We start from the raw sequence: 24743 nt of genomic DNA on the forward strand, positions 1-24743 counted from the left end.
CTTCATTTATTGGACTGGAACCTGTCCTAGCCTCCACTAAGCAATATTTTACATCTAGTATAGAGGCAGTGAATTCTACAGGTCATTTCTAAATCACTCTTGTTGTTGTTGTGGTCTTCAATCCAGAGACTGGTTTGATGCAGCTCTCCATGATATCCCATGCAAGCTTCTTCATCTCCAAGTAACTACTGCACCCTACATCCTTCAGAATCTGCTTAGTGTATTCATCTCTTGGTCACCCTCTACGATTTTTAGCCTCCACGCTGCCCTCCAATACTAAATTGGTGATATCTTGATGCCCCAGAACGTGTCCTAACAAACAATTCCTTCCGCTAGCCATGTCGTCCAACAAATTCCTCTTCTCCCCAATTCTATTAAGTACCTCCTCATTAGTTACGTAATCTACCCATCTAATCTTCAGCATTCTTCTGTAGCACTACATTTGGAAAGCTTCTATTCTCTTTTTGTCTAAACTATTTATCGTCCACGTTTCACATCCATACAGGGCTACACTCCATACAAATACTTTTAGAAAAGACTTCCTGACACTTAAATCTATACTCGGTGTTAACAAATTCCTCTTCTTCAGGAACGCTTTCCTTGCCATTGCCAGTCTACCTTTTATATCCTCTCTACTTCGACCATCATCAGTTAGTTTGCTCCCCAAATAGCAAAACTTACCTGGTACCTTAAGTGTCTCATTTCCTAATTTAATTAACTCGGCATCACCCGATTTTATTAGACTACATTCCATTATCTTCGTTTTGCTTTTGTTGATGTCCATCTTATAATCACCTTTCAAGACACTGTCCATTCCGTTCAACTGCTCTTCCACTCATTTGCTGCCTTTGACAGAATTACAATGTCATCGGCAAACCTCAAAGTTTTTATTTTAATTCATACTCCAAATTTTTCTTTTGTTTCTTTACTGCTTATTCAATATAAAGATAGAATAACATCGGGGAGAGGCTACAACCCTTCCCAACCAATGCTTCCTTTTCATGCCCCTCGACTTTTATAGCTGCCATCTGGTTTCTGTACAAATTGTAAATAGCCTTTCGCTCCCTGTATTTTTCCCCTGCCACCTTCAGAATTTGAAAGAGAGTATTCCAATCAACACTGTCAAAAGTTTTCTCTTAGTCTACAAATGCTAGAAACGTAGGTTTGTCTTTCCTCAACCTATCTTCTAAGACAAGTCGTAGGGTCAGTATTGCCTCACGTGTTCCAACACTTCTACAGAATCAGAACTGATCTTCCCCGAGGTCGGCTTCCACCAGTTTTTCCATTCGTCTGTAAGGAATTCGTGTCACTGTTTTGCAGCCGTGGCTTATTAAGCTAATAGTTCGGTAATTTTCACACCTGTCAACACTTGCATTCTTTGGTATTGGGCCGGCCAGGGTGGCCGAGCGGGTCTAGGCGCTACATCTGGAACCGCGCGACCGCTACGGCTGCAGGTTCGAATCCTGCCTCGGGCATGGATGTGTGTGATGTCCTTAGGTTAGTTAGGTTTAAGTAGTTGTAAGTTCTAGGGGACTGATGACCTCAGATGTTAAGTCCCATGGTGCTCAGAGCCATGTGAACCATTTTTTTGATATTGAAATTATCGTATTCTTCTTGAAGTCTGAGGATATTTCGCCTGTCTCATACATCTTGCTCACCAGATGGTAGAGTTTTGCCAGGCCTGGCGCCCAAGGCAATCAGTAGTTCTAATGGAAAGTTGTCTGCTCCGGGGCCTTGTTTCGACTTAGGTCTTTCAGTGCTCTGTAAAATCCTTCACGCAGTAACATATCTCCCATTTCATCTACACCTACAGCCTCTTCCTTTTCCATAATATTGGCCTGAAGTACATCGCCCTTGTATAGACCCTCTATATACTCCTTCCACCCTTCTGCTTTCCCTTCTTTGCCTAGATCTGGCTTCCCACCTGAGCTTTTGATATTCGTACAAGTGGTTCCCTTTTCTCCAAAGGTCTCTGTAATATTCCTGCAGGCAGTATCTATCTTACCCCTAGTGATATATGCCTCTCCATCCTTACATTTGTCCTCTAGCCATCCCTGCTTAACCATTTTGCACTTTCTGTCGATCTCATTTTTGAGACGTTTGCATTCCTTCTTGCCTGCTTTACTCTTGTTATGAACCACATATTACATTAGGAAGTAAAACAATTGTAGTTGCCCCTATGTCCCTGAAGGTACCGTTTCAAGATATTGCATTATCAGCTTAAAACTAGTGATGGGGAGCTCGCGAATGAGTCGTTCAAATGAACGCTTCACTCCAGTGAAGTGTGAACTAACCACTCAATTTCAGTGAACTGGTACTTCAAACTCTTCACAGATAGCACACTCCACACTTTTTTCTAGTTCACTCACTCTCTTCCCCTCTCCCTCTCCCACTACTTCGACGCTACTGCCTGTCGACGAATCGCGCGGTGTTTGTGGGGAACGATTGGTTTTCGTGGGGTTTGGTGGGTGAGGGGCGAGGGGAATGCAGCGTCAGCTGCTTCCTGCAGTGCTGACATCATTACCCGTGACCATTTGTGCAGTTAAACTTCGCCTCTACGGGTAGCCTGCCGTTGGCAGCGCTTGCAGACAAATGAATATTAAAGATACAAACGAAAATAAAACATGAAAATAAAAGGTTTGTTAATAACACTGAAAGAGGGATTTTACCTGAAATCGTACCAATGACTACAGGTGACAGTTTACGTTTTGAATCTGGAATTCTCAACAAAAATGAAATCTACAGGAAAACTTCTGAATAATTACTTAACGTAGGTATATAGACTTTGTGACAGTGGTAAACATACTCATTCTATTTTGGATTAAATTTTAAAAGGAGCATAAAATTGGACTGTATTTCGTTGGTAGCCCTAGTTTTCAGTCCATGAATACAACAAATAATGTTTCATTTGGCAGATAAAGACTTTTTTGGGCGCTTCATGAGACAATGTCGAGCAAGATTAAATGTAATACCTTCTTTATATGTGACAGGCTCCTCTGTTTATCTTTCCTTTGTCCCCTTCTACCGTGCTCTATTTAAGTTAACTCAGATGCTGTAAGAGCGTAAAACGTTGCGTGCACGTTACTGCATAGTTCGGTCATCTGTTGGTAAAATTATGAAGTATTACGAAGCTTTATTGCACGAGCGAGGCGAAGCGAGTGGCTGAGCGGCGAACTGGGCAACTTCGCCAGCCTTCCGTACTTCATGAATGAACTACTTCATTTGAACGCTTCACGACAAAGAGTGAAATGAATGAAGTAGTTCACGGGAATGAACGAGTTCGACTCATCTCTACTTAAAACAATATTCTGACTGTATCGTACTCTTCTTTCGAACAGATGGGGACTGCTTTTTTTCCCTACGTTATTTCATAAGACTACGTCATGGGACAGTACTGAGTAAAAGTATGACAGCAATCAAACAGCGACAGATCGAATACTATACATTTCGATAAATTCAGCAATGAGTTGTCTAGACCACTGTCATTTTAAAACTCACTATGCACACACAGACGAGAAACACTAGAATTAGTTAGCATAGAAAGAAACCCGATTTGTTCGAAAGAAGACTACAGTCAGAATATTGTTTTAAGCTGATAATGAAAGATCTTGAAACAGTGCCTGATTCAAATACGTTTCACGCGCCAGGTTTGCGGCGATCTACTGTCAACGCGGTCCAACTTGTATGAGCAGATGTGATTTGAACCCACAGATTTGAACAATTTCGCTCAAACCTCCAACTCCAGTTTTCGGGTTTTGGGACATCTTATAGCTGCGGAAATCTGTTCAGACGCATAGGTTTATCTGCGCGATGTCATGTGCGCAGACATTTGCGCGGTAGATCGTTGCGTTTGGCGGGGCCTTTAGCCCCGACTTCACTACATTCCCACAGATGATTTGGATGAAGCAATACAAAGTGGATACAAATTAATGTTTCAGTTAACATGTGTAGTGATGCATATCATCTGTTCTGAACTTTTAAAAATGCAAGTCTATTATTTCCGTATTATTAAGTATATCTAATTCAAATAATGTCATATGTTTACAGTTAATTGTTTGTGTTTCGACCATGCCCAGCAGATTCCCAAATTAAGAAAATATAAAGTCAAGCTAGTCTGTTACACAGTATAATTATTGCAAAAATAAAATTGCGTAGTAACACACCTTGTTTTATTTCAGCTTTTTGCTTTCTTTTGTTTTGTAGACACATTTAGCTTATTGCTTTGCTGTGAGTTGGCAACACTGGATTACACCAGCTGTGAAGTGAGAATTTGGTTGTGCTGCACCGGTGCGAGTTTGTGTTAAACAGTAGATATTTTTGTAATTAATGTGTGTTATGTCAAGCTTACTGTATTCTGTGAAATGTTTGTCGAATAAAATCTCTCCCTGAAGGAGAAGTACTAGTCTCGAGTTTCGCAACAGCAGAGGTACACGCATCGTTAAATATCTTCCAGTGCGTAGTTATGGAAAATAAGCAGGATCCCAAGAACAAGGAATTTATTTCCAAGTCAATGGCAGAGTATATGAAACTAATAGAAAAACAAAATCTAGAAAGAGTTCAAAAACTGCAGAAGACAAGAAGAAATAATCTTATTACAGCTGGAATACTTGGTGCAGCAGTAACAGGAATCTACTTTTATTCTATGTATTCCGTGAAGCAAGAAACCTTTTTGGATGATTTTGAGGAACCAAAGAAAATCAGCCAGTAACTCATTGTAAATCCTGGTAGTGGGTTTAATCGCTTGTGAAATATCTGTAGGGAAGTTCATAAACTGAAAGATGACTGCCGTGATTTCAAGCTCCCTTCCTAAGACTGCTACGGAATTGTATCGTTTACCTCCACTACCGACCATAAGAGATTTATTGAGACTGTATCGTCTAAGAGCAATAAGGCAATTGTCTCAGAATTTTTTAATGGACCAGCGATTGACTGATAAAATTGTACGTGCCGCTGGAAGAATAAAGAATGGTCATGTGTGTGAGATTGGGCCAGGTCCTGGAGGAATAACGCGATCAATTATTAACAGAGGTCCTGAGAGGGTCGTGGTGATTGAAAAAGACAGAAGATTTGGTCCATCACTAGAGGTAAGTGAAGTTACTTTCACTGGTTCATTCAACAAAATACTGTACTAAAGTATTGTTTGTTCGCAAGGATCAATGAAATAGGTATAAACTTGGCATTGAAACGAATTTCGAATTAAAAGTAAAATGTGCTCACTTCAACTACAAAGATGAGCACCCAACTGTAATTAAATTCATTGCTAATAGTTTGCTCCTCGTCTGATCAACGCAGGGTTTGTAGCACTCTGTCCAGACTGTTCTGTCATATGTATTTCTTACCTTGAAGAAAAATCCGTAATTGACAACTTACATGAGATTTTGTAAGTAAATGAAGCTACACATGGATATTTTCATGTAGGCTACATTGAGCCAATTATATATGGACTAACCACAATTTATTATCCTTGATCATCAATATTGCCTCCATAAATTATTCTTACACAGTCCAAGAACATTTCTCTCAGAATGGCTCAAGTCAACACTAATCATACTTTGTTGCTAATGTACTTAACAGAAAGCCTGAACTGTTTGCACTTGTCTGTAACTATATAAGTTGACTTGTTCCACACCCATAAAGGCTCTCCTTCATGGTAGGATTTTTGGAACAAAGAGTATGAATGAATGCGTTATATATTGAAGTAGCATCCCAGTCACTTCACTTTACAGATGAGTTCATTTACTTGTAAATGTTATGATACACATCATAAGATGCAAGATGTGTTGATTAGAAATTAATGTAGAGGAATTGTTTTTTAATATTATTTTTAAATTCATCGTACTAATCGTTGGTCCGAAGTCAACCATATACCTGATGCAGCCCTGTGACAGCTAAGCAAACCCAGAGTTGTTAAAAACAAAAATTTTGTCTCTTTAATTTAATCAACTGTGGGTTCTTGGTTAAACATTGTAAATTAACTAAACACACACTGTTTTGGTCTTGTTGCACAATTTTATGATTAACATTACTGCACAACCTAGGTTTTGGGGTATAAGCCCATTTTCAACCTAGGTTGTGCAACAACAATAAAAGTATGAAACAAGGCAAAAAACAATGTTTGTGTAGTTAATTTTGTGTCTGTATGCCTAGAACGTTTGAAATAAGCAAAGGTGATATGTTGTTACTGATCAGGAATTGGCATTAATGGCCATACATGATGATGAAGAAATTGAAGAAATGTATGATGAGATAAAATTTTAAATTATTCATATACTGAATGGAGACGAAATTTTAATAGTCATGGGTGACTGGAATTCGGTAGTAGGAAAAGGGAGAGAAGCAAACGTAGTATGTGAATATAGATTGGGGGTAAGAAATGAAAGAAGAAGCTGCCTGGTAGAATTTTGCACAGAGCATAACTTAGGCTAATCATAGCTAACACTTGGGTTCAAGAATCATAAAAGAAGGTTGTATACATGGAAGAAGCCTGGAGATACTGACAGATTTCAGATAGATTATATAATGGTAAGATAGAGATTTAGGAACTAGGTTTTAAATTGTAAGACATTTCCAGAGGCAGATGTGGACTCTGACCACAATCTATTGGTTATGAACTGAAGAAACTGCAAAAAGGTGGGAATTTAAGGAGATGGGACCTGGATAAACTGACTAAGCAAGGGGTTGTACAGAGTTTCAGGGAGAGCATAAGGGAACAATTGGCAAGAATGGGAGAAAGTAAAACAGTAGAAGAAGAATGGGTAGCTTTGAGGGATGAAGTAGTGAAGGCAGCAGGATCAAGTAGGTAAAAAGATGGGATAGTAGAAATCCTTGGGTGACAGAAGAAATATTGCATTTAATTGATGAAAATAGAAAAATAAAAATGCAGTAAATGAAGGAGGCAAAAAAGAATACAAATGTCTCAAAAATGAGATTGGCAGAACGTGCAAAATGGTTAAGCAGGGATGACTAGAGGACAAATGTAAGGATGTAGAGGCTTATCTCGCTAAGGGTAAGATAGGTACTGCCTGCAGGAAAATTAGGGAGACCTTTGGAGAAAAGGGAACCGATTGTATGAATATAAAAAGCTCAGGTGGGAAGCCAGATCTAGGCAAAGAAGGGAAAGCAGAAGGGTGGAAGGAGTATATAGAGGGTCTATACAAGGGCGATGTACTTGAGGGCAATATTATGGAAAAGGAAGAGGCTGTAGGTGTAGATGAAATGGGAGATATGATACTTCGTGTGAAGAGTTTGACAGAGCACTGAAAGACCCAAGTCGAAACAAGGCCCCGGGTGTAGACAACATTCCATTAGAACTACTTATCTTAGAAGCTAGATTAAGAATAGGCAAACCTACGTTTATAGTATTTGTAAACTTAGAGAAAGCTTTTGACAATTTTGACTGTAATACTCTCTTGGGAGAGCAAAATTTATGAGACAGGCGAAACACCCTCAGACTTCAAGAAGAATATAATAATTCCAAGAGAGTATTTGTATGGAGTGTAGCCATGTATGGAAGTGAAACGTGGACAATAAATAGTTCGGACAAGAAGAGAATAGAAGATTTCGAAATGTGGTGCTACAGGAGAATGCTGAAGATTAGATGGATAGACCACATAAGTAATGAGGAGGTATTGAATAGAACTGGGGAGAAGAGTAGTTTGTGGCACATCTTGACAAGTAGAAGGGGTCGGTTGGTAGGACATGTTCTGAGGCATCAAGGGATCACCAATTTAGTATTGGAGGGCAGCGTGGAGGGTGAAAATTGTAGAGGGAGACCAAGAGATGAATACACTAAGCAGATTCAGAAGGATGTAGGCTGCAGTACATACTGGGAGGTGAAGCAGCTTGCACAGGATAGAGTATCATGGAGAGCTGCATCAAACCAGTCTCAGGGCTGAAGACCACAACAACAACAAAAAACAGCAGCAGCCCTTCATGAAGTAAACTACAGTGAAGTTTATCAGTGTTAAGCTGGGTAACAAACCAAAATGGACCCAAGATGTGTATAAAATGACCAAGAAGCCCTGAATGACCTACTTGTATCTAGAAGCACATTATCACAAGTAGTTTTGACTTGAAGAAAAGTTTTATATCTTCTTTTGCATACTTTCACTTTGTGTCGTTGCATGGAACAGACTTTTGAGCCAGTAGACCACTAAGCTAAAAAAAAGGACTGATTCAACAAAATCAAGCAGTACTGTGTAAAATTGATTAAATACATCTTGTAACTAATTGTTTTCAAAAATATTGGAATTTCTAGACACTCTTGCAAGTACATTTATACTACATGTGTTTGTACTGCCAGGTCATTCCATGTCCAGTCATACAAGCCATGACACCAATTATCTTGTTCTGTACTGTATTCTTTTGGTAGTAATTGCTGAAAGTGTGATGCAATGCATTACTTCAAAGTCAGCTGTACATATTTGAAAATTGGTTGCAATTTTTAAACAAAAAATGGTAAGCTGACAGCTTTTTCCCTGAATATCCTTTTGGACATTTAGTTTCTGAAAACATGTTAGAATTGTCCAATTAATTTTTTGTAAATTAATTTTATTGTTAAATTAGAAAACATATTTTGGACAATTGCCCCCCCCCCCTTGGAAAGCATTGAGAAATGAATGGCACTGGGGAAGTGAAGTCCCATGCTTCTTGACAGAACCCTATATTGTCAACACTGCACAAAATGCTGGTGCTGCAATCTGCATTCAAATTGATTCGAAACTATACTTGTGACAAGACAGTTTAATGCTTAGATAATATTGTTTGTGTGAGAACCACTTTTCTTCCACCGACATTGAGGACTCTTTGCTCAGAGAATTAGTATGGCCTGTTGCTGTGGTGATATCAACTTCACACAGAAAATGAGAGAAAGAAACATCACAATCATTATCAGGCTAATAGAAGGACGAGTATGAACCATGAGGATGCATGAAACTTACTGTGACATCTCCTTTACAATTCACCTTCTCAACAATTCCCAAATATCAAGAATGCACATGCAACATAGCAGTTTGGCTGCACAGTGCATTCTGGCATTAGTGGAGGAAATGAATCTGAGAAATAGTGCATGATACTAAAATCCATATCACAGCTCAGCCTATTTGCTCCAGTTTTGGTTGGCGATATTGGGACAATGTGATGCATAGATCGTGTTCCAGGAATTGTTTTTGCACTTGTGAAGTGCTGAGAAAGATAATGTCTGACTTGTACCTTTCATCTTTTGAAACAGAGAGAACTGAAATGCCTTGCAGGTTCTCGCAACGGAATTCAAATACCTGTGAAGCTGTTAATATTTGATCATTATAACTCCTTGCAAACTTGTTTTTGTGATAGGTTTTTTAACAGTGCCACCAATAGCATCACAGGGAGATTTGCCATGGCTGGTAGCAAAACAGGACCAGCTGCACTTTATGTTGAAGTTGTGTTCATGGTAGCAGATGTTTCTGAAATTCTTACAATTTTTATATTGTGCAGCACCACCTTCACTGAAATATTCAACATACACAAGATGAATTTCTGGGAGTTCATACTTAAAAAAATTCAATACAGTCTTCTGAGTCTGGTACACCAAGGCAACATCATGTTCTAGATCATCAAAGACAGTACAAACACTTTTTGCATGCAAGTGTTTGTCCTTTTTTTAAATATATGTAGACAGTATGAAGAGTGCAGCTGCCATTGTTCCTTCTTCATTTTCAGATAATCAGATTGTGACTGAGAAATAAGAGTGTGGAGTAAGTTTTTCAGTTTTCTTAATTAGTGTGTCACAGAATTCTCTGATAGAGAAGTTATTTGAACACTTAGTCATTCTATCAGTTGGTACCCATTGACTGAGTGAACTATCTCATCAGGATCATAGTCTTCTATTTCATTTTCTAAGTGGGTTTGAAGCAATGAACTGGTAGGGCATTTTTCACACATACAAAGCATACAGGCTCGGTTATTTATATCGCATGTTATTATTTTCGTTAGATCCTTGTATTTTTCTTTAATAGATATGGAATTTAGAAGCAATTTAACGTTTTGGTGGTAAATACACACACTATGTTAAATTTGGCCCAAGTAAGTGCAAATAGTTTACATCTCTTTAATTGTAATTCTTTTGCAGTTTCTAATGAGTACTTATGTTATCATTTGTAATGGGATCTAGTGACATGGAAGTGAATAGGTGTAGCTTGCTCGCCAGGTTTCGAGAGGGTGCGTTTCTAGATGAGGTATCGAATATATTGCTTCCTCCTACTTATACCTCCCGAGGAGATCACGAATGTAAAATTAGAGAGATTAGGGCGCGCACGGAGGCTTTCAGACAGTCGTTCTTCCCGCGAACCATACGCGACTGGAACAGGAAAGGGAGGTAATGACAGTGGCACGTAAAGTGCCCTCCACCACACACCGTTGGGTGGCTTGCGGAGTATAAATGTAGATGTAGATGTAGATGCTGTCCAAGAAAACACTGCCTACTTGTACTAATGCTTCAGTCATAAAACCAATATTTGTCGTAAATAAAAAGATGATTGGTGTAACCTAAAAAGTAATTAAATAATGAAAAACCATTCTATCCCATTGTTTCATTACAATCACATTATTATTGTAACATTAGGGGACACTTTTGTTTTGGAATGAATAGTTAAAAACTGAAACTACTGAATTTTTAACCAATAATTGACTCTGGGTACAACTAAGTACAAGAGCTGAGAACTGCGTGCTCAGTGAACACATAACTCAAAACAAAGGAACTGGATGATGCAATACATGTAATGACAAAATACAGTGTTCCCAGATATGATTTGTTTGTAGGAAACTCCAGTGTAGCCAAGTTCAGCAATTTAGTGGTGACATGGTAGTCATAAATTAGCAACTTCAATATTTCTTTTACAGTAATGTTGTTTTTCACACTTCCCATTATTTCTACAAACTGATTCTTTTTATGTGATGTGATGAATATTTATAATAATATTGTAAATTTTTCAAAGGTATCTATGAGGGAGCAATACCTTAAAAATTGTAGTGTCCGTTTATGGATTTTGTTTAAAAGAAATTATTTACAATTTTTTCTTAGATGTAGATGATGGATATTCACTACAAGAAGCAAGACTATAAAAATATAAACTGTCCTCTTCCGCTAAAAAAAATAATTCAAGCTTCCACTGCAAAAACTGTAGGAACTATTGCATTTTTAAATTATAAAGGAGCTCATCTATGCAAGCCTGAATTCCTGAATCTATACAACTTCTTTTTATCGTAAGTGAAAAAGTAGTTGACCTGCAACATGTATATTTTGGAAATTTCAAGGATTTGTGTGATAATGGGTGTCATTTCCTTAAATTCCTGGATGATTTGATGTGGAATGACCCTGCCAATAATAGCCAGTACAAGACAAAATAATGATTTTGATGTAGATACTGTCTCCTTATTTTGTGTTGGGGGTATGTTGAGGTAAAGATATTCAGCAACATGCTATTGAACAGAAAGAAAGAAATTGCTGATCATATTGGTTTAAAATAAAATAGAAAACACTGCACTACCCACATTGATTAGATAGGTCCTAGCACTCCAAATCAAAAACAGCATTACTTATTGTAATAGGCATCAGTTGTAAGGGAATGTTGACAGTTGCTGTTCTTTGATAGGTGTCAGTGTTGCACTGAAGTCAATTTTACTATGTTAAATTTGGCCCAAGTAAGTGCAAATAGTTTACATCTCTTTAATTGTAATTCTTTTGCAGTTTCTAATGAGTACTTATGTTATCATTTGTAATGGGATCTAGTGACATGGAAGTGAATAGGTGAATGGATGTGCTACCCTGCTTTCAAGTTCCACCGATTGACTTGGTTCAGTTTTAATTAGACATTTAGTACAGTAGACTACATCATTCATCCAGAAATTGTTTATACAATGGTATAGGATTTATCAGATAAATACACAGAAAAACACCACCATTCAAGGATTTGCCTGAAGTTTTTTAAGAAAAGCATGGGAAAACCAAATCCTGATGACTGGACAGTGCATGAACCTTCGTTCCCCAAAATTTGATGCAAGTGTCTTAACTGCTGTGTTGTAGCTCATTAGATTATTTTGTTTCTACGTACTTGCAATTTAAGCATAAAAACATGAAAAATAATGGCACACTGTTCATGTCTTTCTACACTTACTACTGTTCGCACCATACACACTTGCAGATGATTTCAGGACCAAGACCGTGCTATTACTCCTCTGTTCAATCTCCATGTTTTCGCTTCAACTTCTCTGAAAAACTGTGTCAGCATCCCCCCATGATGAATAAGATGCTGAGCATAAGAAGATGGTGAGACATTACTGTAATGCGTAACATGTTTTGGGTGTATATTTTCTTGTAAAAAGTGGTACAGTGTGGGCATATATTGTATGATAAGGGTATTTTAATTGTTACATTTGTGTTAACACCTAGATTTCTGATGAATACTTAATTGTATTCTGTCTGTTATCTAAGAGATACATCTTGATTGCCCTTTTAAATAAAAGTATTCTGATCTTTCTTCTGTATCCTCTAACGGTTTATTACACAATTTTAATTGCTGATGGAAAATTCTGTTTTGAATTTTTATTTTATGTGTCCTTGGTAAATGTAAATCTGAATTGTCTTCTGCTACATGACCGCAAATATAACTACTTGTTACTTAGGGCTTGCTTATTATTATTTTTCTCATATGCACAACATTATGGTAGATGTTCTTATTTTTAATCAGTTCTTAACAGTGAAGCTGACTACTACTTTATTTATTGGAATTTAGCATTACAGAAACATCAGATTGTACCCATCTGCTTTGACCCATGACATCATCAGTATTGTGCAAGCAGCATACGAAATGATGACAATGATGTCACTACATACATGGGCCAACAATAATAAAAAAAGACACAAAAACTTATCACTACAAAAATAAAATGAAACTAACAAGACAACCATGGAAAATTTGGGGTTTAGTGTGGGGACAAGCTAACAATACAACAATAAAATAACACCGCACCATCCCAAAACAAATGATAGACAAAATTTAAATTGCAACTTTCCACTACACCAAACAGTCCTGAGACTGGTTTGATGCAGCTCTCCATGCTACTCTATCCTGTGCAAGTGTCTTCATCTCCCAGTACCTACTGCAACCTACATCCTTCTGAATCTGCTTAGTGTATTCATCTCTTGGTCTCCCTCTACGGTTTTTACCATCCACACTGCCCTCCAATACTAAATTGGTGATCCCTTGATGCCTCAGAACATGTCCTACCAACCGATCACTACTTCTAGTCAAGTTATGCCACAAAATTCTCTTCTCCCCAATCCTATTCACCACCTCCTCATTAGTTACGTGATCTACCCATCTAATCTTCAGCATTCTTCTGTAGCACCACATTTCGAAAGCTTCTATTCTCTTCTTGTCCAAACTATTTATCGTCCATGTTTCACTTCCATACATGGCTGCATTCCATACAAATACTTTCAGAATCGACTTCCTGACACTTAAATCTATTATCGATGTTAACAAATTTCTCTACTTCAGAAACTCTTTCGTTGCCATTGCAGTCTACATTTTATATCCTCTCTACTTCGACCATCATCAGTTATTTTGCTTCCCAAATAGCAAAACTCATCTACTTCTTTAAGTGTCTCATTTCCTAATCTAATACCCTCAACATCACCATACTTAATTCGACTACATTCCATTATCCTCGTTTTGCTTTTGTTGATGATCATCTTATATCCTCCTTTCAAGACACTGTCCATTCCGTTCAACTGCTCTTCCAAGTCCTTTGCTGTTTCTGACAGAATTACAGTGTCATCGGCGAACCTCAAAGTTTTTATTTCTTGTCCATGGATTTTAATACGTACTCTGAATTTTTCTTTTGTTTCCTTCACTGCTTGCTCAATATACAGATTGAATGACATTGGGGAGAGGCTACAACCCTGTCTCACTCCCTTCCCAACCACTGCTTCCCTTCCATGCCCCTCAACTCTTATAACTGCCATTTGGTTTCCATACAAATTGTAAATAGCCTTTCACTCCCTATATTTTATCCCTGTCACCTTCAGAATTTGAAAGAGAGTATTCCAGTCAACATTGTCAAAAGCTTTCTCTAAGTCTACAAATGCTAGAAACGTAGGTTTGCCTTTCCTTAATCTAGCTTCTAAGATAAGCTGTAGGGTCAGTATTGCCTCACGTGTTCCAATATTTCTACGGAATCCAAACTGATCTTCCCCAAGGTCGGCTTCTACTAGTTTTTCCGTTCGTCTGTAAAGAATTCGCGTTAGTATTTTGCAGCCGTGACTTATTAAACTGATAGTTTGGTAATTTTCACATCTGTCAACACCTGCTTTCTTTGGGATTGGAATTATTATATTCTTCTTGAAGTCTGAGGGTATTCCGCCTGTCTCATACATCTTGCTCACCAGATGGTAGAGTTTTGTCAGGACTGGCTCTCCCAAGACCGTCGGTAGTTCTAATGGAATGTTGTCTAGTCCCGGGGCCTTGTTTCGACTCGGGTCTTTCAGTGCTCTGTCAAACTCTTCACGCAGTATCATATCTCCCATTTCATCTTCATCTACATCCTCTTCCATTTCCATAATATTGTCCTCAAGTACATCGCCCTTGTATAGACCCTCTATATACTCCTTCCACCTTTCTGCTTTCCCTTCTTTGCTTAGAACTGGGTTTCCATCTGAGCTCTTGATGTTCATACAAGTGGTTCTCTTTTCTCCATAGCTCTCTTTAATTTTCCTGTAGGCAGTATCTATCTTACCCCTAGTGAGATAAGCCTCTACATCCTTACATTTATCCTCTAACCATTCCTGCTTAGCTATTTTGCATTTCCTGTCGATCTCATTTTTGAGACGTTTGTATTCCTTTTTGCGTGCTTCATTTACTGCATTTTTATATTTTCTCCTTTCATCAATTAAATTCAATATTTCTTCTGTTACCCAAGGATTTCTACTAGCCCTTGTCTTTTTACCTACTTGATCCTCTGCTGCCTTCACTACTTCATCCCACAAAGCTACTCATTCGTCTTCTACTGTATTTCTTCCCCCCATTCTTGCCATTTGTTCCCTTACGCTCTCCCTGAAACTCTCTACAACCTCTGGTTTAGTCAGTTTATCCAGGTTCCATCTCCTTAAATTCCTACCTTTTTGCAGTTTCTTCAGTTTTAATCTACAGTTCATAACCAATAGATTGTGGTCAGAGTCCACATCTGCCCCTGGAAATGTCTTACAATTTAAAACCTTGTTCCTAAATCTCTGTCTTACCATTATATAATATATCTGAAATCTGTCAGTATCTCCAGGCTTCTTCCATGTATACAACCTTCTTTTATGATTCTTGAACCAAGTGTTAGCTATGATTAAGTTATGCTCTGTGCAAAATTCTACCAGGTGGCTTCCTCTTTCATTTCTTAGCCCCAATCCATATTCACCTACTACGTTTCCTTCTCTCCCTTTTCCTACTACCGAATTCTAGTCACCCACGACTATTAAATTTTCGTCTCCCTTCATTATCTGAATAATTTCTTTTATTTCATCATACATTTCTTCAATTTCTTCGTCATCTGCAGAGCTGGTTGGCATATAAACTTGTACTACTGTAGTAGGCGTGGGCTTCGTGTCTATCTTGGTCACAATAATGTATTCACTATGCAGTTTGTAGTAGCTTACCTGCATTCCTATTTTTTATTCATTATTGAACCTACTCCTGCATTGCCCCTATTTGACTTTGTATTTATAACCCTGTATTCACCTGACCAAAAGTCTTGTTCCTCCTGCCACCGAACTTCACTAATTCCCACTATATCTAACTTTAGCCTATCCATTTCCCTTTTTAAATTTTCGAACCTACCTGCCCGATTAAGGGATCTGACATTCCACGCTCCGATCTGTAGAACACCAGTTTTCTTTCTCCTGATAACAACGTCCTCTTGAGTAGTCCCCTCCCGGAGATCCGAATGGCGGACTATTTTACCTCTGGAATATTTTACCCAAGTGGACGCCATCATCATTAACCATACAGTAAAGCTGCATGCCTTCGGGAAAAATTACGGATGTAGTTTCCCCTTGCTTTCAACCGTTCGCAGTACCAGCACAGCAAGGCTGTTTTGGTTAGTGTTACAAGGCCAGATCAGTCAATCATCCAGACTGTTGCCCCTGCAACTACTGGAAAGGCTGTTGCCCCTCTTCAAACATAACCAACTCAAAAATGCCACACCGTAGTCACGTCGCACACCAAGACACCATTATGTCCCAGTTAAAAGCAGACATGTGCAATCGGATGCTTGCACTGACCTGAATAGAATGTCACCACACGACACTGGCTGGGATCAACTTGAGCGTTCAGTGGCACTGATATGCTTAGACCATGAAGTAATTGTTTTATGTTGTGTGATCTCATGGTGATACAGTATGTTTGAATTGGATTGTGTTTACAGAGGGCATTTTGGGATATGTGGTTGCAAACTCTTGTATGGACTGTTAAACTGTTTGTGCCTATTGTCAGTGATACTGGTGACCTTGAGTGCTTCTTGTGATAGTAATATTTCAAGAGTTTGTGGCAGTTTATTAAAGAGTATTTTTTGTGTTGGCAATTACGGACAATAGATTCATTTTCTGGTAGGGAATTATTAGTGTAGCATGCTGTTTATGGTTGGGTCTTTTGTGTTAGTTATGCATACGACAGTGAAGTTCACGAGTAGGGCTCTGCACGCTGCAATGGGGAACGGCTTTTGAGCACGATGAAATTCCTCCAGTTACGTAGTCCTCCGGCGGCAACCCAGTGGTGTCGTGCGCGAAATAGCGGTCAACGGCCGGCGACACCACAGTGATGTCGTGTGCATACTGCATAGTATCGCTCAGTGGCCGGCGACACCACAGTGATGTCGTGAGCATAGTATCGTGCGGTGGCCAGAGACAGCACTTTAGTATCTTTTGCATTCTGTTGGTGTTTTGTTTAGGTAACAAGTTACATACATCAACAAGTTTTTTGCTTTTTTTTGTTTTTATAAGTACTTCTGACCTTTCATCATGGCAGACGAAAGAGGCGATACGATTAATTACGATGAATGCGCGGACATCTTGTCTGACGTTCCGGACGACTTGGCTGATTGGAAGGAAGACATTGGATACCAAAAAAAAGAAAGTGAAGTAGAATCATCGGAAGATAGTGAAATATGTCCAAGAAGAATTTGGCGAACGCTACAGTTGCCAACTAAAAATTCTGGTGAATCAGACGAAGAAGACAGTGCACAGTGGTCAGACTTTGATTTACCGAGGATCAATAATAAATTTGAAGGATCTCCAGGTCCAAACATATTTTCCAAAGATTTACAGAGTGTCGAGGATATCGTAGAATTATATATTGGGAACGATCTATTTGAATGTATTAGTAACGAAACCAACAAGTACTACAATCAGAATTACAATAGAAGGAAACTGGATAACAAAAATGCCAAATTTGTCGACATTACTGGATCCGAACTTAGAAAATGGTTTGGGCTTGCCATCCTTAGGGGAATTGTGAAAAAAGAAAGGATTGATGATTATTGGTCAACAAATCCATTGATAGACACACCGATATTTCGCAAAACGATGGCCCACAACCGATTCAGACAAATATTATCATTTTTACATTTTTCTGACAACAGTAAACCGGATAATGCCGACCGGCTTTTCAAAGTGCAATTCGTAATTGATTATTTTTCCAAAAAAGTTTAAACAAACTTTTAATCTAAGTCAAAACATCTCAATTGATGAAGGAATGATACCGTGGCATGGACGGTTAAATTTTAATGTTTACAATCCATCGAAAATTACGAAATATGGCATACTCATTCGGATGCTGTGTGATTCGAGTACTGGATACATTTCCTCATTCAAGATATCTTCAGGCACTGGACAGTCTTTAGCACAAACAGTGATGGAGCTATTGGCGCCTTCTTATGGAAAGTGGCTTCACCTCTACATGGAAAATTATTATAACAGTGTAGAATCTGCAGAGAAGTTACTTGAAAAGAAAATTCGAGTTTGTGGTACGATACGGCAAAATAGAGGATTTCCGGAAAAATTAAAGTGCGCAAAAGTCAGTGTGTTAGAAACTTGTCATCAATGGAAAGGTGAAGTACTCACACAGGTATGGAGAGCTTCGAAAATTAAAACGATACAAATGATCTCTACAATACATAATGCTACTTTGACTGACACTCAAAGAAAATGTAGAAAAACCAATTACACAATAAAAAAACCTGAAATTGTGTTAGACTACAACAAACACATGAAAGGAGTGGACCGGGTGGACCAATATTTGAGTTATTACCCTATGTACAGAAAAACTATAAAATGGTCAGAAAAGGTTTGCATGTACCTATTTAATTGCACATTATTTAATGCATTCCGTACATGGCAACATTTCAATACAGAACACAAGAGTCTCCAATTTCACGATTTTTTATTGAAAGTGTCTGATTCGTGGATAAAAGACCATGCACCTGCTTCTGAGCAAAGCTTTGAGGTTGCCACTACATCGCGTACGTCTCATCATGATCCAGTTGACAGACTGTCGGGTCACATAAAGCAACACCAACTAATACTTATTTCCGAAACGGATAAACGAAAATGAAGAAACTGCCATGTATGTTCCAAAAACAAAAAAAGGAGAACAACAAACTTAATGTGCAAGTTTTGTGGAGTTGCGCTGCATCTTGGAGACTGTTTTGCTGCATATCATATAAAAGAGAAATACTAAGTACTGAAGACAATGCAAATAAACGTATATATGAAACAAACAAATTTTGTATTTATTACATGTGTATATCTTCGAAATTTCATGAAAGTAGGGGAACAGGATTGTGAACTTAAACTTAACAATTTATAATCTCCCGATAATGTCAAGAACAGCCGACGACAAGCCAAGTTATCCGAACTAGCGCTGCCAGTGCCAAGCGAATGAATTTGTACGATACGTGTCGATGGCAAAGTTTGCCGAATATGTGAAGTGTTGAGTTTGTAGAGAATGTATGAGAGTGACCTAAGTTGATGCATCTAGGGCCCAGGGGACCAGTATATGTGGTGGAGTCAGTGGGACAATGTATGGTATTCTATCCAGAGTGTTTCCTGATATCAGAATTCTAGACTTGCTATAATGATACATTATTTTTCCTGTCGGTAGATTGCTATATTTGTGTATCAACTGACTTTCATTGGTAAGTATGTTTTTATGATTTTATTTATTTATTTTGTTGTTGTTGTATAATATATGGCAAGTGTATTCACCTGCATATTTGCATGTTTCTTGTATATGAAAATTGCTGTTAATGCAGTTTTTTGTGAAATTTTGGGTTATGTTGTTAATTTTTGTTGGTGATTATGTTGGATTGTGTTAGATAGTTATCATGGAGTTTTACGTACATCGATGAGATTAGGTTTTCAATATTAGGTATGCGAGTGAGTTTCAGTTTTGTGGTACCACTACCAGTCTACCTGATGATGCCGGTACTGCCTTTTGTTAATTTTTGCAGTTTGTTCCTTTTTACTGGTCTCGCTTTTATGCTTTTTGTAATGTTACATATTTATGATATTTCTGTATTTCTGTTCGTATTGGTCTTACAGGTTGAGCTGAAACATGTACTGTTGTTGCCAGTTCCATCTTACATTAGTTTTCGTGATTTTTTTTTTTTTCTCTCTATGTATCAATCTTGCATATTGTGGTGCCATTTGTTTTTGAATTTTTTGTAGTGGGATGTAGAGGAATGTTTGATATGAGTCGACAGCTTTGACCAGTGATGTAGGAAATATGCGACAAATGCCATAAACAATATGGCAATTGTAACATAATTTATTTTAGACATTTCCAGAGGCCTCGGCTTCAAATCACTCTGTCACCTCGACGAGGTTTTTACAATATTACATTCATTGACTTTGCCAACTCACAACAAAACTGCCACCTTACAATCAAACCTAGACCTCGGGCAAAGCGGCAGATCAACCTGCCACAACAACCTGTTCTTTTTTTCTATTTTTTCTTTTATATTCATTGGCTTCAATAACTAACAAGAAAACTCAATATATGCACGAAAAAGTAACACTACAGCAGTCGTTAACATTACATTGCTAGTCAAAGCCGATGACTGGTATTGAATATACTTGTTGACCATTTGTTGTAGTGTTGGGTTTTGAAGTTGAGCTATATAGATCAAATTATGATTATGACGCCAATCGCAGTTTCTTGGCTCTTATTGTGCACTTTTTTCTTTTTTAAAACTATTGTTTGTTTCATTCTTACATTTTGTATACTTTACCGATAATGTGATTTTGCAGTTGTTACACTAGATGTTAGTTTCTCCCCATCTCAAAGCTCCACTTTCTTGCAGTAGTATCATTAGCCTCAATATTTATTATTAAGAATTTTTACAACTCTGTTTCATCATCCTGAAATCATGTTCATGTTAGATCTTGGGGCTTTGTTTGTGTGACGTCATTGGTCAAAGCCAATAGGTGGTATCAATCTCCCTGGTTTATCCACTGGCTGTACAAAGTTATGATAGAACCCTAAGGGCATAACATACTGGTGATATTCTCTTTGCCAGTGTCTCTCCTTCCATATCAGATGACAATCAATATTCATTCATACAAGCAATAATAATGTCAGCTGTGTAGATTTGCAGAATACATAGTTTTATTTTGTGCCACACTATTAATGAAAGCACAGTTACTGCATTGTGGCTATGTAAACTGCAGTCACTATGTGGTGAAAATTTGTATAAAAAATAATCTGTTAAAAACCTGTTATCACATTACTTATTTATAATGTGATGTGGACAAATAAAATTGTAATGAACAATTTTGGATCACATTTCTCCTTAACTATGACACACATTTACCTCCTGTAATAGTTGTTAACCCTTTATAGGACATGGTAAAAGAGTGTACCATGTGTTTAAAAGAAATTATATCTGTAACATGTTTTTCATATGGTAGAAAAGCAAAAAGTGAAACTGGAGAATGTTGTAAATTATGTAAAATCTGAATCTTTCAGATTCAGTTAGACATCTATATCTCACTGTTGTGTAATTTGATATGTTAGCTCTTAAAATGGCACTGAGGTAGTTCTGTTTAAATATGAGCTATACAAAACTTTTGATGAAATCGTAAAATTTGGAGGAGACAGAGTGGTAGACAAGTACTTACCTTCACTTAGTGCAATGCCAAGTGCTGGCCAGAGTGGCCGTGCGGTTCTAGGCGCTACAGTCTGGAGCCGAGCAACCGCTACGGTCGCAGGTTCGAATCCTGCCTTGGGCATGGATGTGTGTGATGTCCTTAGGTTAGTTAGGTTTAATTAGTTCTAAGTTGTAGGCGACTGATGATCTCAGAAGTTAAGTCACATAGTGCTCAGAGCCATTTGAACTTTGCAATGCCAAGTACTGTCAATACATGCATTTAAAAATAGAAAAACTATACCTAGCTTTCAGAACTGTTAGTCCCTTCCTAAGTCAGTACCCCCATTAGACAGTTTTTTCTTTGCAGTGTTTCATTTACACGATCATGATTTCGGCTTCAAAGTGCCATTTAGGCACTGTATAACACTTAATACACTTGATAATGGCACATTGAAGCCAAAATCATGATAGTGTAAATGTAACACTGCAAGTAAAAAAACAGTTTAATGGCGGTACTGACTTTAAAGAGATTGCTAAATGGCATGATGAGATGGAATGTCCTGTTATGAAGATGAGCTGAGAGATAACAAAATTTTTGATATGTTCTGTGCAGTAGTTCAGTATGCAGACGTGGGTGAAAACTGAGTATACAAAATTTATTGACATTCTTTTTAGTCACAATTTTATCTCTCTGATTGTTAGAATTGGGGTTGTTGCATATGACAAAGTTTGTAAAATATGTTGTCTGTATTGTATGCTGATAGACATTTCTTTTTGTTTTGTTACAGCTGTTGGCTGAAGCAACCGGTGGAAGAGTGGAAATAATCTTTGGTGACATTCTTAGCTTCAGAATGGATAAATTGTTTCCAGAAGCAACCAAGGTGACGTGGGAAGATTCACCACCCAATATTCATTTAATTGGAAACCTGCCTTTTAATGTTTCAACACCTCTTATTATTAAATGGCTGCATGATATTTCTGTTAGGTGAGCTATAGCTTGAAGTATGGAGTGGTTTGTGACTTAGTGAATTATAATTCGGAATTTAATTTATACAGATCAGTGAACGATATGAGCTATGTTTTCAGTGTTGGAAAAGATTTGCAATTAGATTGTTCGTTTCGGTAAAGGACAGTAGTGGGTTCATCACTCAGAATTAGTGCACAACACTCTCATGTAGGCTAGTCATATGCTTCTCCTATTTCGTGAGCCTTGGTTTTTAAAGAATTTGCTGCTTACAGTGGAAATAGGGTTTTTTCTTTCATTGGCCGGGGTTTAACTTTGGTGCATGGCTTAATAATTTTTTTGAAAACAAGCAGCTTGGCTAATTTCAATATGTCATCTATGATAAAACTCCTAAAAACCACAGTAACCACCACCTCATCCCCAAACTGTAGATACACTCACTGGACAAAATACTAATCACTCTCTTAAAAGTGCCGACGCCCGCTTTGGTGTGCTTTAGACGATGTAGAACTGGTACCATGTGTTTGTGACACTCTCCGCTGCTGAAATAAGCCATGACAGTGATTTTGTGTATGTCTGCCAGTTGATCATATGGAGTCAATGCTTTTACAAGGGTCAATGTAGAGTCACAAGAGAGTGGCAGAAAGGAGCTGTTGTATTTGGATATATCGTAAATTAAGTTTCCTGTTGGTGCATCGGTGTGGAATGTCTAATGTGCCTGCAAGGAATTTTGTATCATTTACAGTCAGGTACAGGCAATAAGAACATTGGTTGCAAAAATATCCAAACCAATCGAGGCTGGGACGAGTGTCACACATTGTCAGTGACAATAAGTTTCAAACTAGGCAGGAGTTGCTGCTGTCAGTGAATGCTGGTCCATCTCAACCAGTTTCTTAGCAAAGATTGTAAAGAGATCTATATGCAGTGGACATTTGGGATTGGGTACCCTACAAAAGGCCATTACTCATGCGGACACACAAAGCTGCATGTCATCATCTACATCTACATACATACTCCACAATCCAGCCCACGATGTGTAATGGAAGGTACATTGTACCGCCAACAGCCATTCCTGTGCATGTTCTACATGCAAATGGAGCAAGAGGTAAATGCTGTCTGTATGCTTCTCTACGAGCCCTAATTTCTGTTATCTTGTCTTTATGGCCCATATACAAAATGTAGAGTCATTCTGCAGTCGGCCAGAAATGCCAGTTTTCTGAATTTTCGCAATAGTGTTTCACATAAAGATCACCTTCCCTCCAGGAATTCTCACTTGAGTTCATGAGCATTTCTGTAGTACTCATGTGTTTTAACAAATCTAGCAACAAACCTGTGAATTGCTTTGATATCTTCCTTTAATCAGACCTAAAGGGGGGGGGGGGGGAGATCCCAGACACACATGCAGCACTGAAGCACTGAAAAATGGGTTGCGCTAGTGTCCTGTACATCATCTCCTTTGTACATAAGCTAAATGTTCCTAGAACTCTTCCAATAAACCAAAGTTGACCCTTTGCTTTCCCTGCTACCGACTGTATGTTCTCGTTAGACAAAGTGATAGTGTCAGACATCACAAACCACTAACACTGTATTTGACCATTAGAGGGTTGTTTTTCATGCTCATGTCCATTACCTTATATTTTTCTACATATAGAGTCATTAATCAAACCAAATAGAAATTCTATAAATGTCATCCTGTATTCTCTGACAGTCAAATGATAATGTTTTCCTGTACATTACAGCATCATCAGCAACCATTCGCTGACTGTTGCTCTCCCTATCCTTAAGATCATTTATGTACTTCTGGAGCAAAAGTGGTCTTGCCACACGGTTCGGGGGCACTCTTGATGATACCCTTCCCTCTCATGAATACTTGCCGTCCAGGGCAACATGCTGTGTACTATTACTTTAGAAGTCTTTCACCACTCATGTATCAGAGAACCAATTCCATATGCTCAGATCTGCATTGGCAGTCTGCAGTGGGCACTGTGTGAAACACTTTCCAGAAATCTGGGAATATGGAATCTGTCTGTTGCTTTTCATCCCTTGTTTGCAGGATGGCCTCGCAGAAGTAAATTTATTATATTTGAACTTTGAATATGCTCAAGAATTCTGCAGCAAACTGATGTTATTAATGTTAGTCTGTAATTTTGTGGGCCCATTCATTGGACAAACAACATAGAAACTGGACAGTAGCTGACTAGAAACATGTAGTGCCATTTGTCAGAGTGATAGCGTGCGCCCCTCATTTGATAGACACACAGGCACTGTAACATTCATCCATTTATGAGATAAATCACACAGTCATAAACTGACAGAAAATGTCTGTAACTCTTTGGAACAGTGGGTACAAATAACAATTGATATCGATACAGTGTGGTGGTTGTACTCCATCTAATCATCAGTGAGTGTCTTGTGCTGGATGTAGGGTACCTGAATAAACTTAAGACCCTCCTCCATACAGCACTGAGACAAGTATTCATGCTGTAGTGTGTTTAAAATTAGTTGCAACTCTTGACATTTCAGTATTGATTGAGTGGAGGAAAGTGTAGTTGCCAACGTGTGCTGAACAAGTCAGGTAGGCCTGCTCGGTGCACAACTTGTCAGTTGCGTA

At 38.2% G+C, this 24743-nt stretch overlaps 1 protein-coding gene across 1 annotated transcript in view; it reads left to right on the forward strand.

Moving 5' to 3' along the window:
- The first annotated feature begins 4634 nt into the window (after window positions 1-4634).
- LOC124605211 (mitochondrial dimethyladenosine transferase 1) overlaps window positions 4635-24743 on the forward strand; it is a 42881-nt gene continuing 22772 nt past the window's right edge. The window contains exons 1-2 of the mRNA XM_047136753.1: window positions 4635-5084; window positions 21957-22153. Coding sequence (XP_046992709.1) covers window positions 4779-5084; window positions 21957-22153 — 503 coding nt within the window. The 5' untranslated portion in view covers window positions 4635-4778. The remainder of the gene's footprint in view (window positions 5085-21956; window positions 22154-24743) is intronic.

This window comes from Schistocerca americana, chromosome 3 (genome assembly GCF_021461395.2).
Source record: "Schistocerca americana isolate TAMUIC-IGC-003095 chromosome 3, iqSchAmer2.1, whole genome shotgun sequence".
NCBI lineage: Eukaryota > Metazoa > Arthropoda > Insecta > Orthoptera > Acrididae > Schistocerca > Schistocerca americana.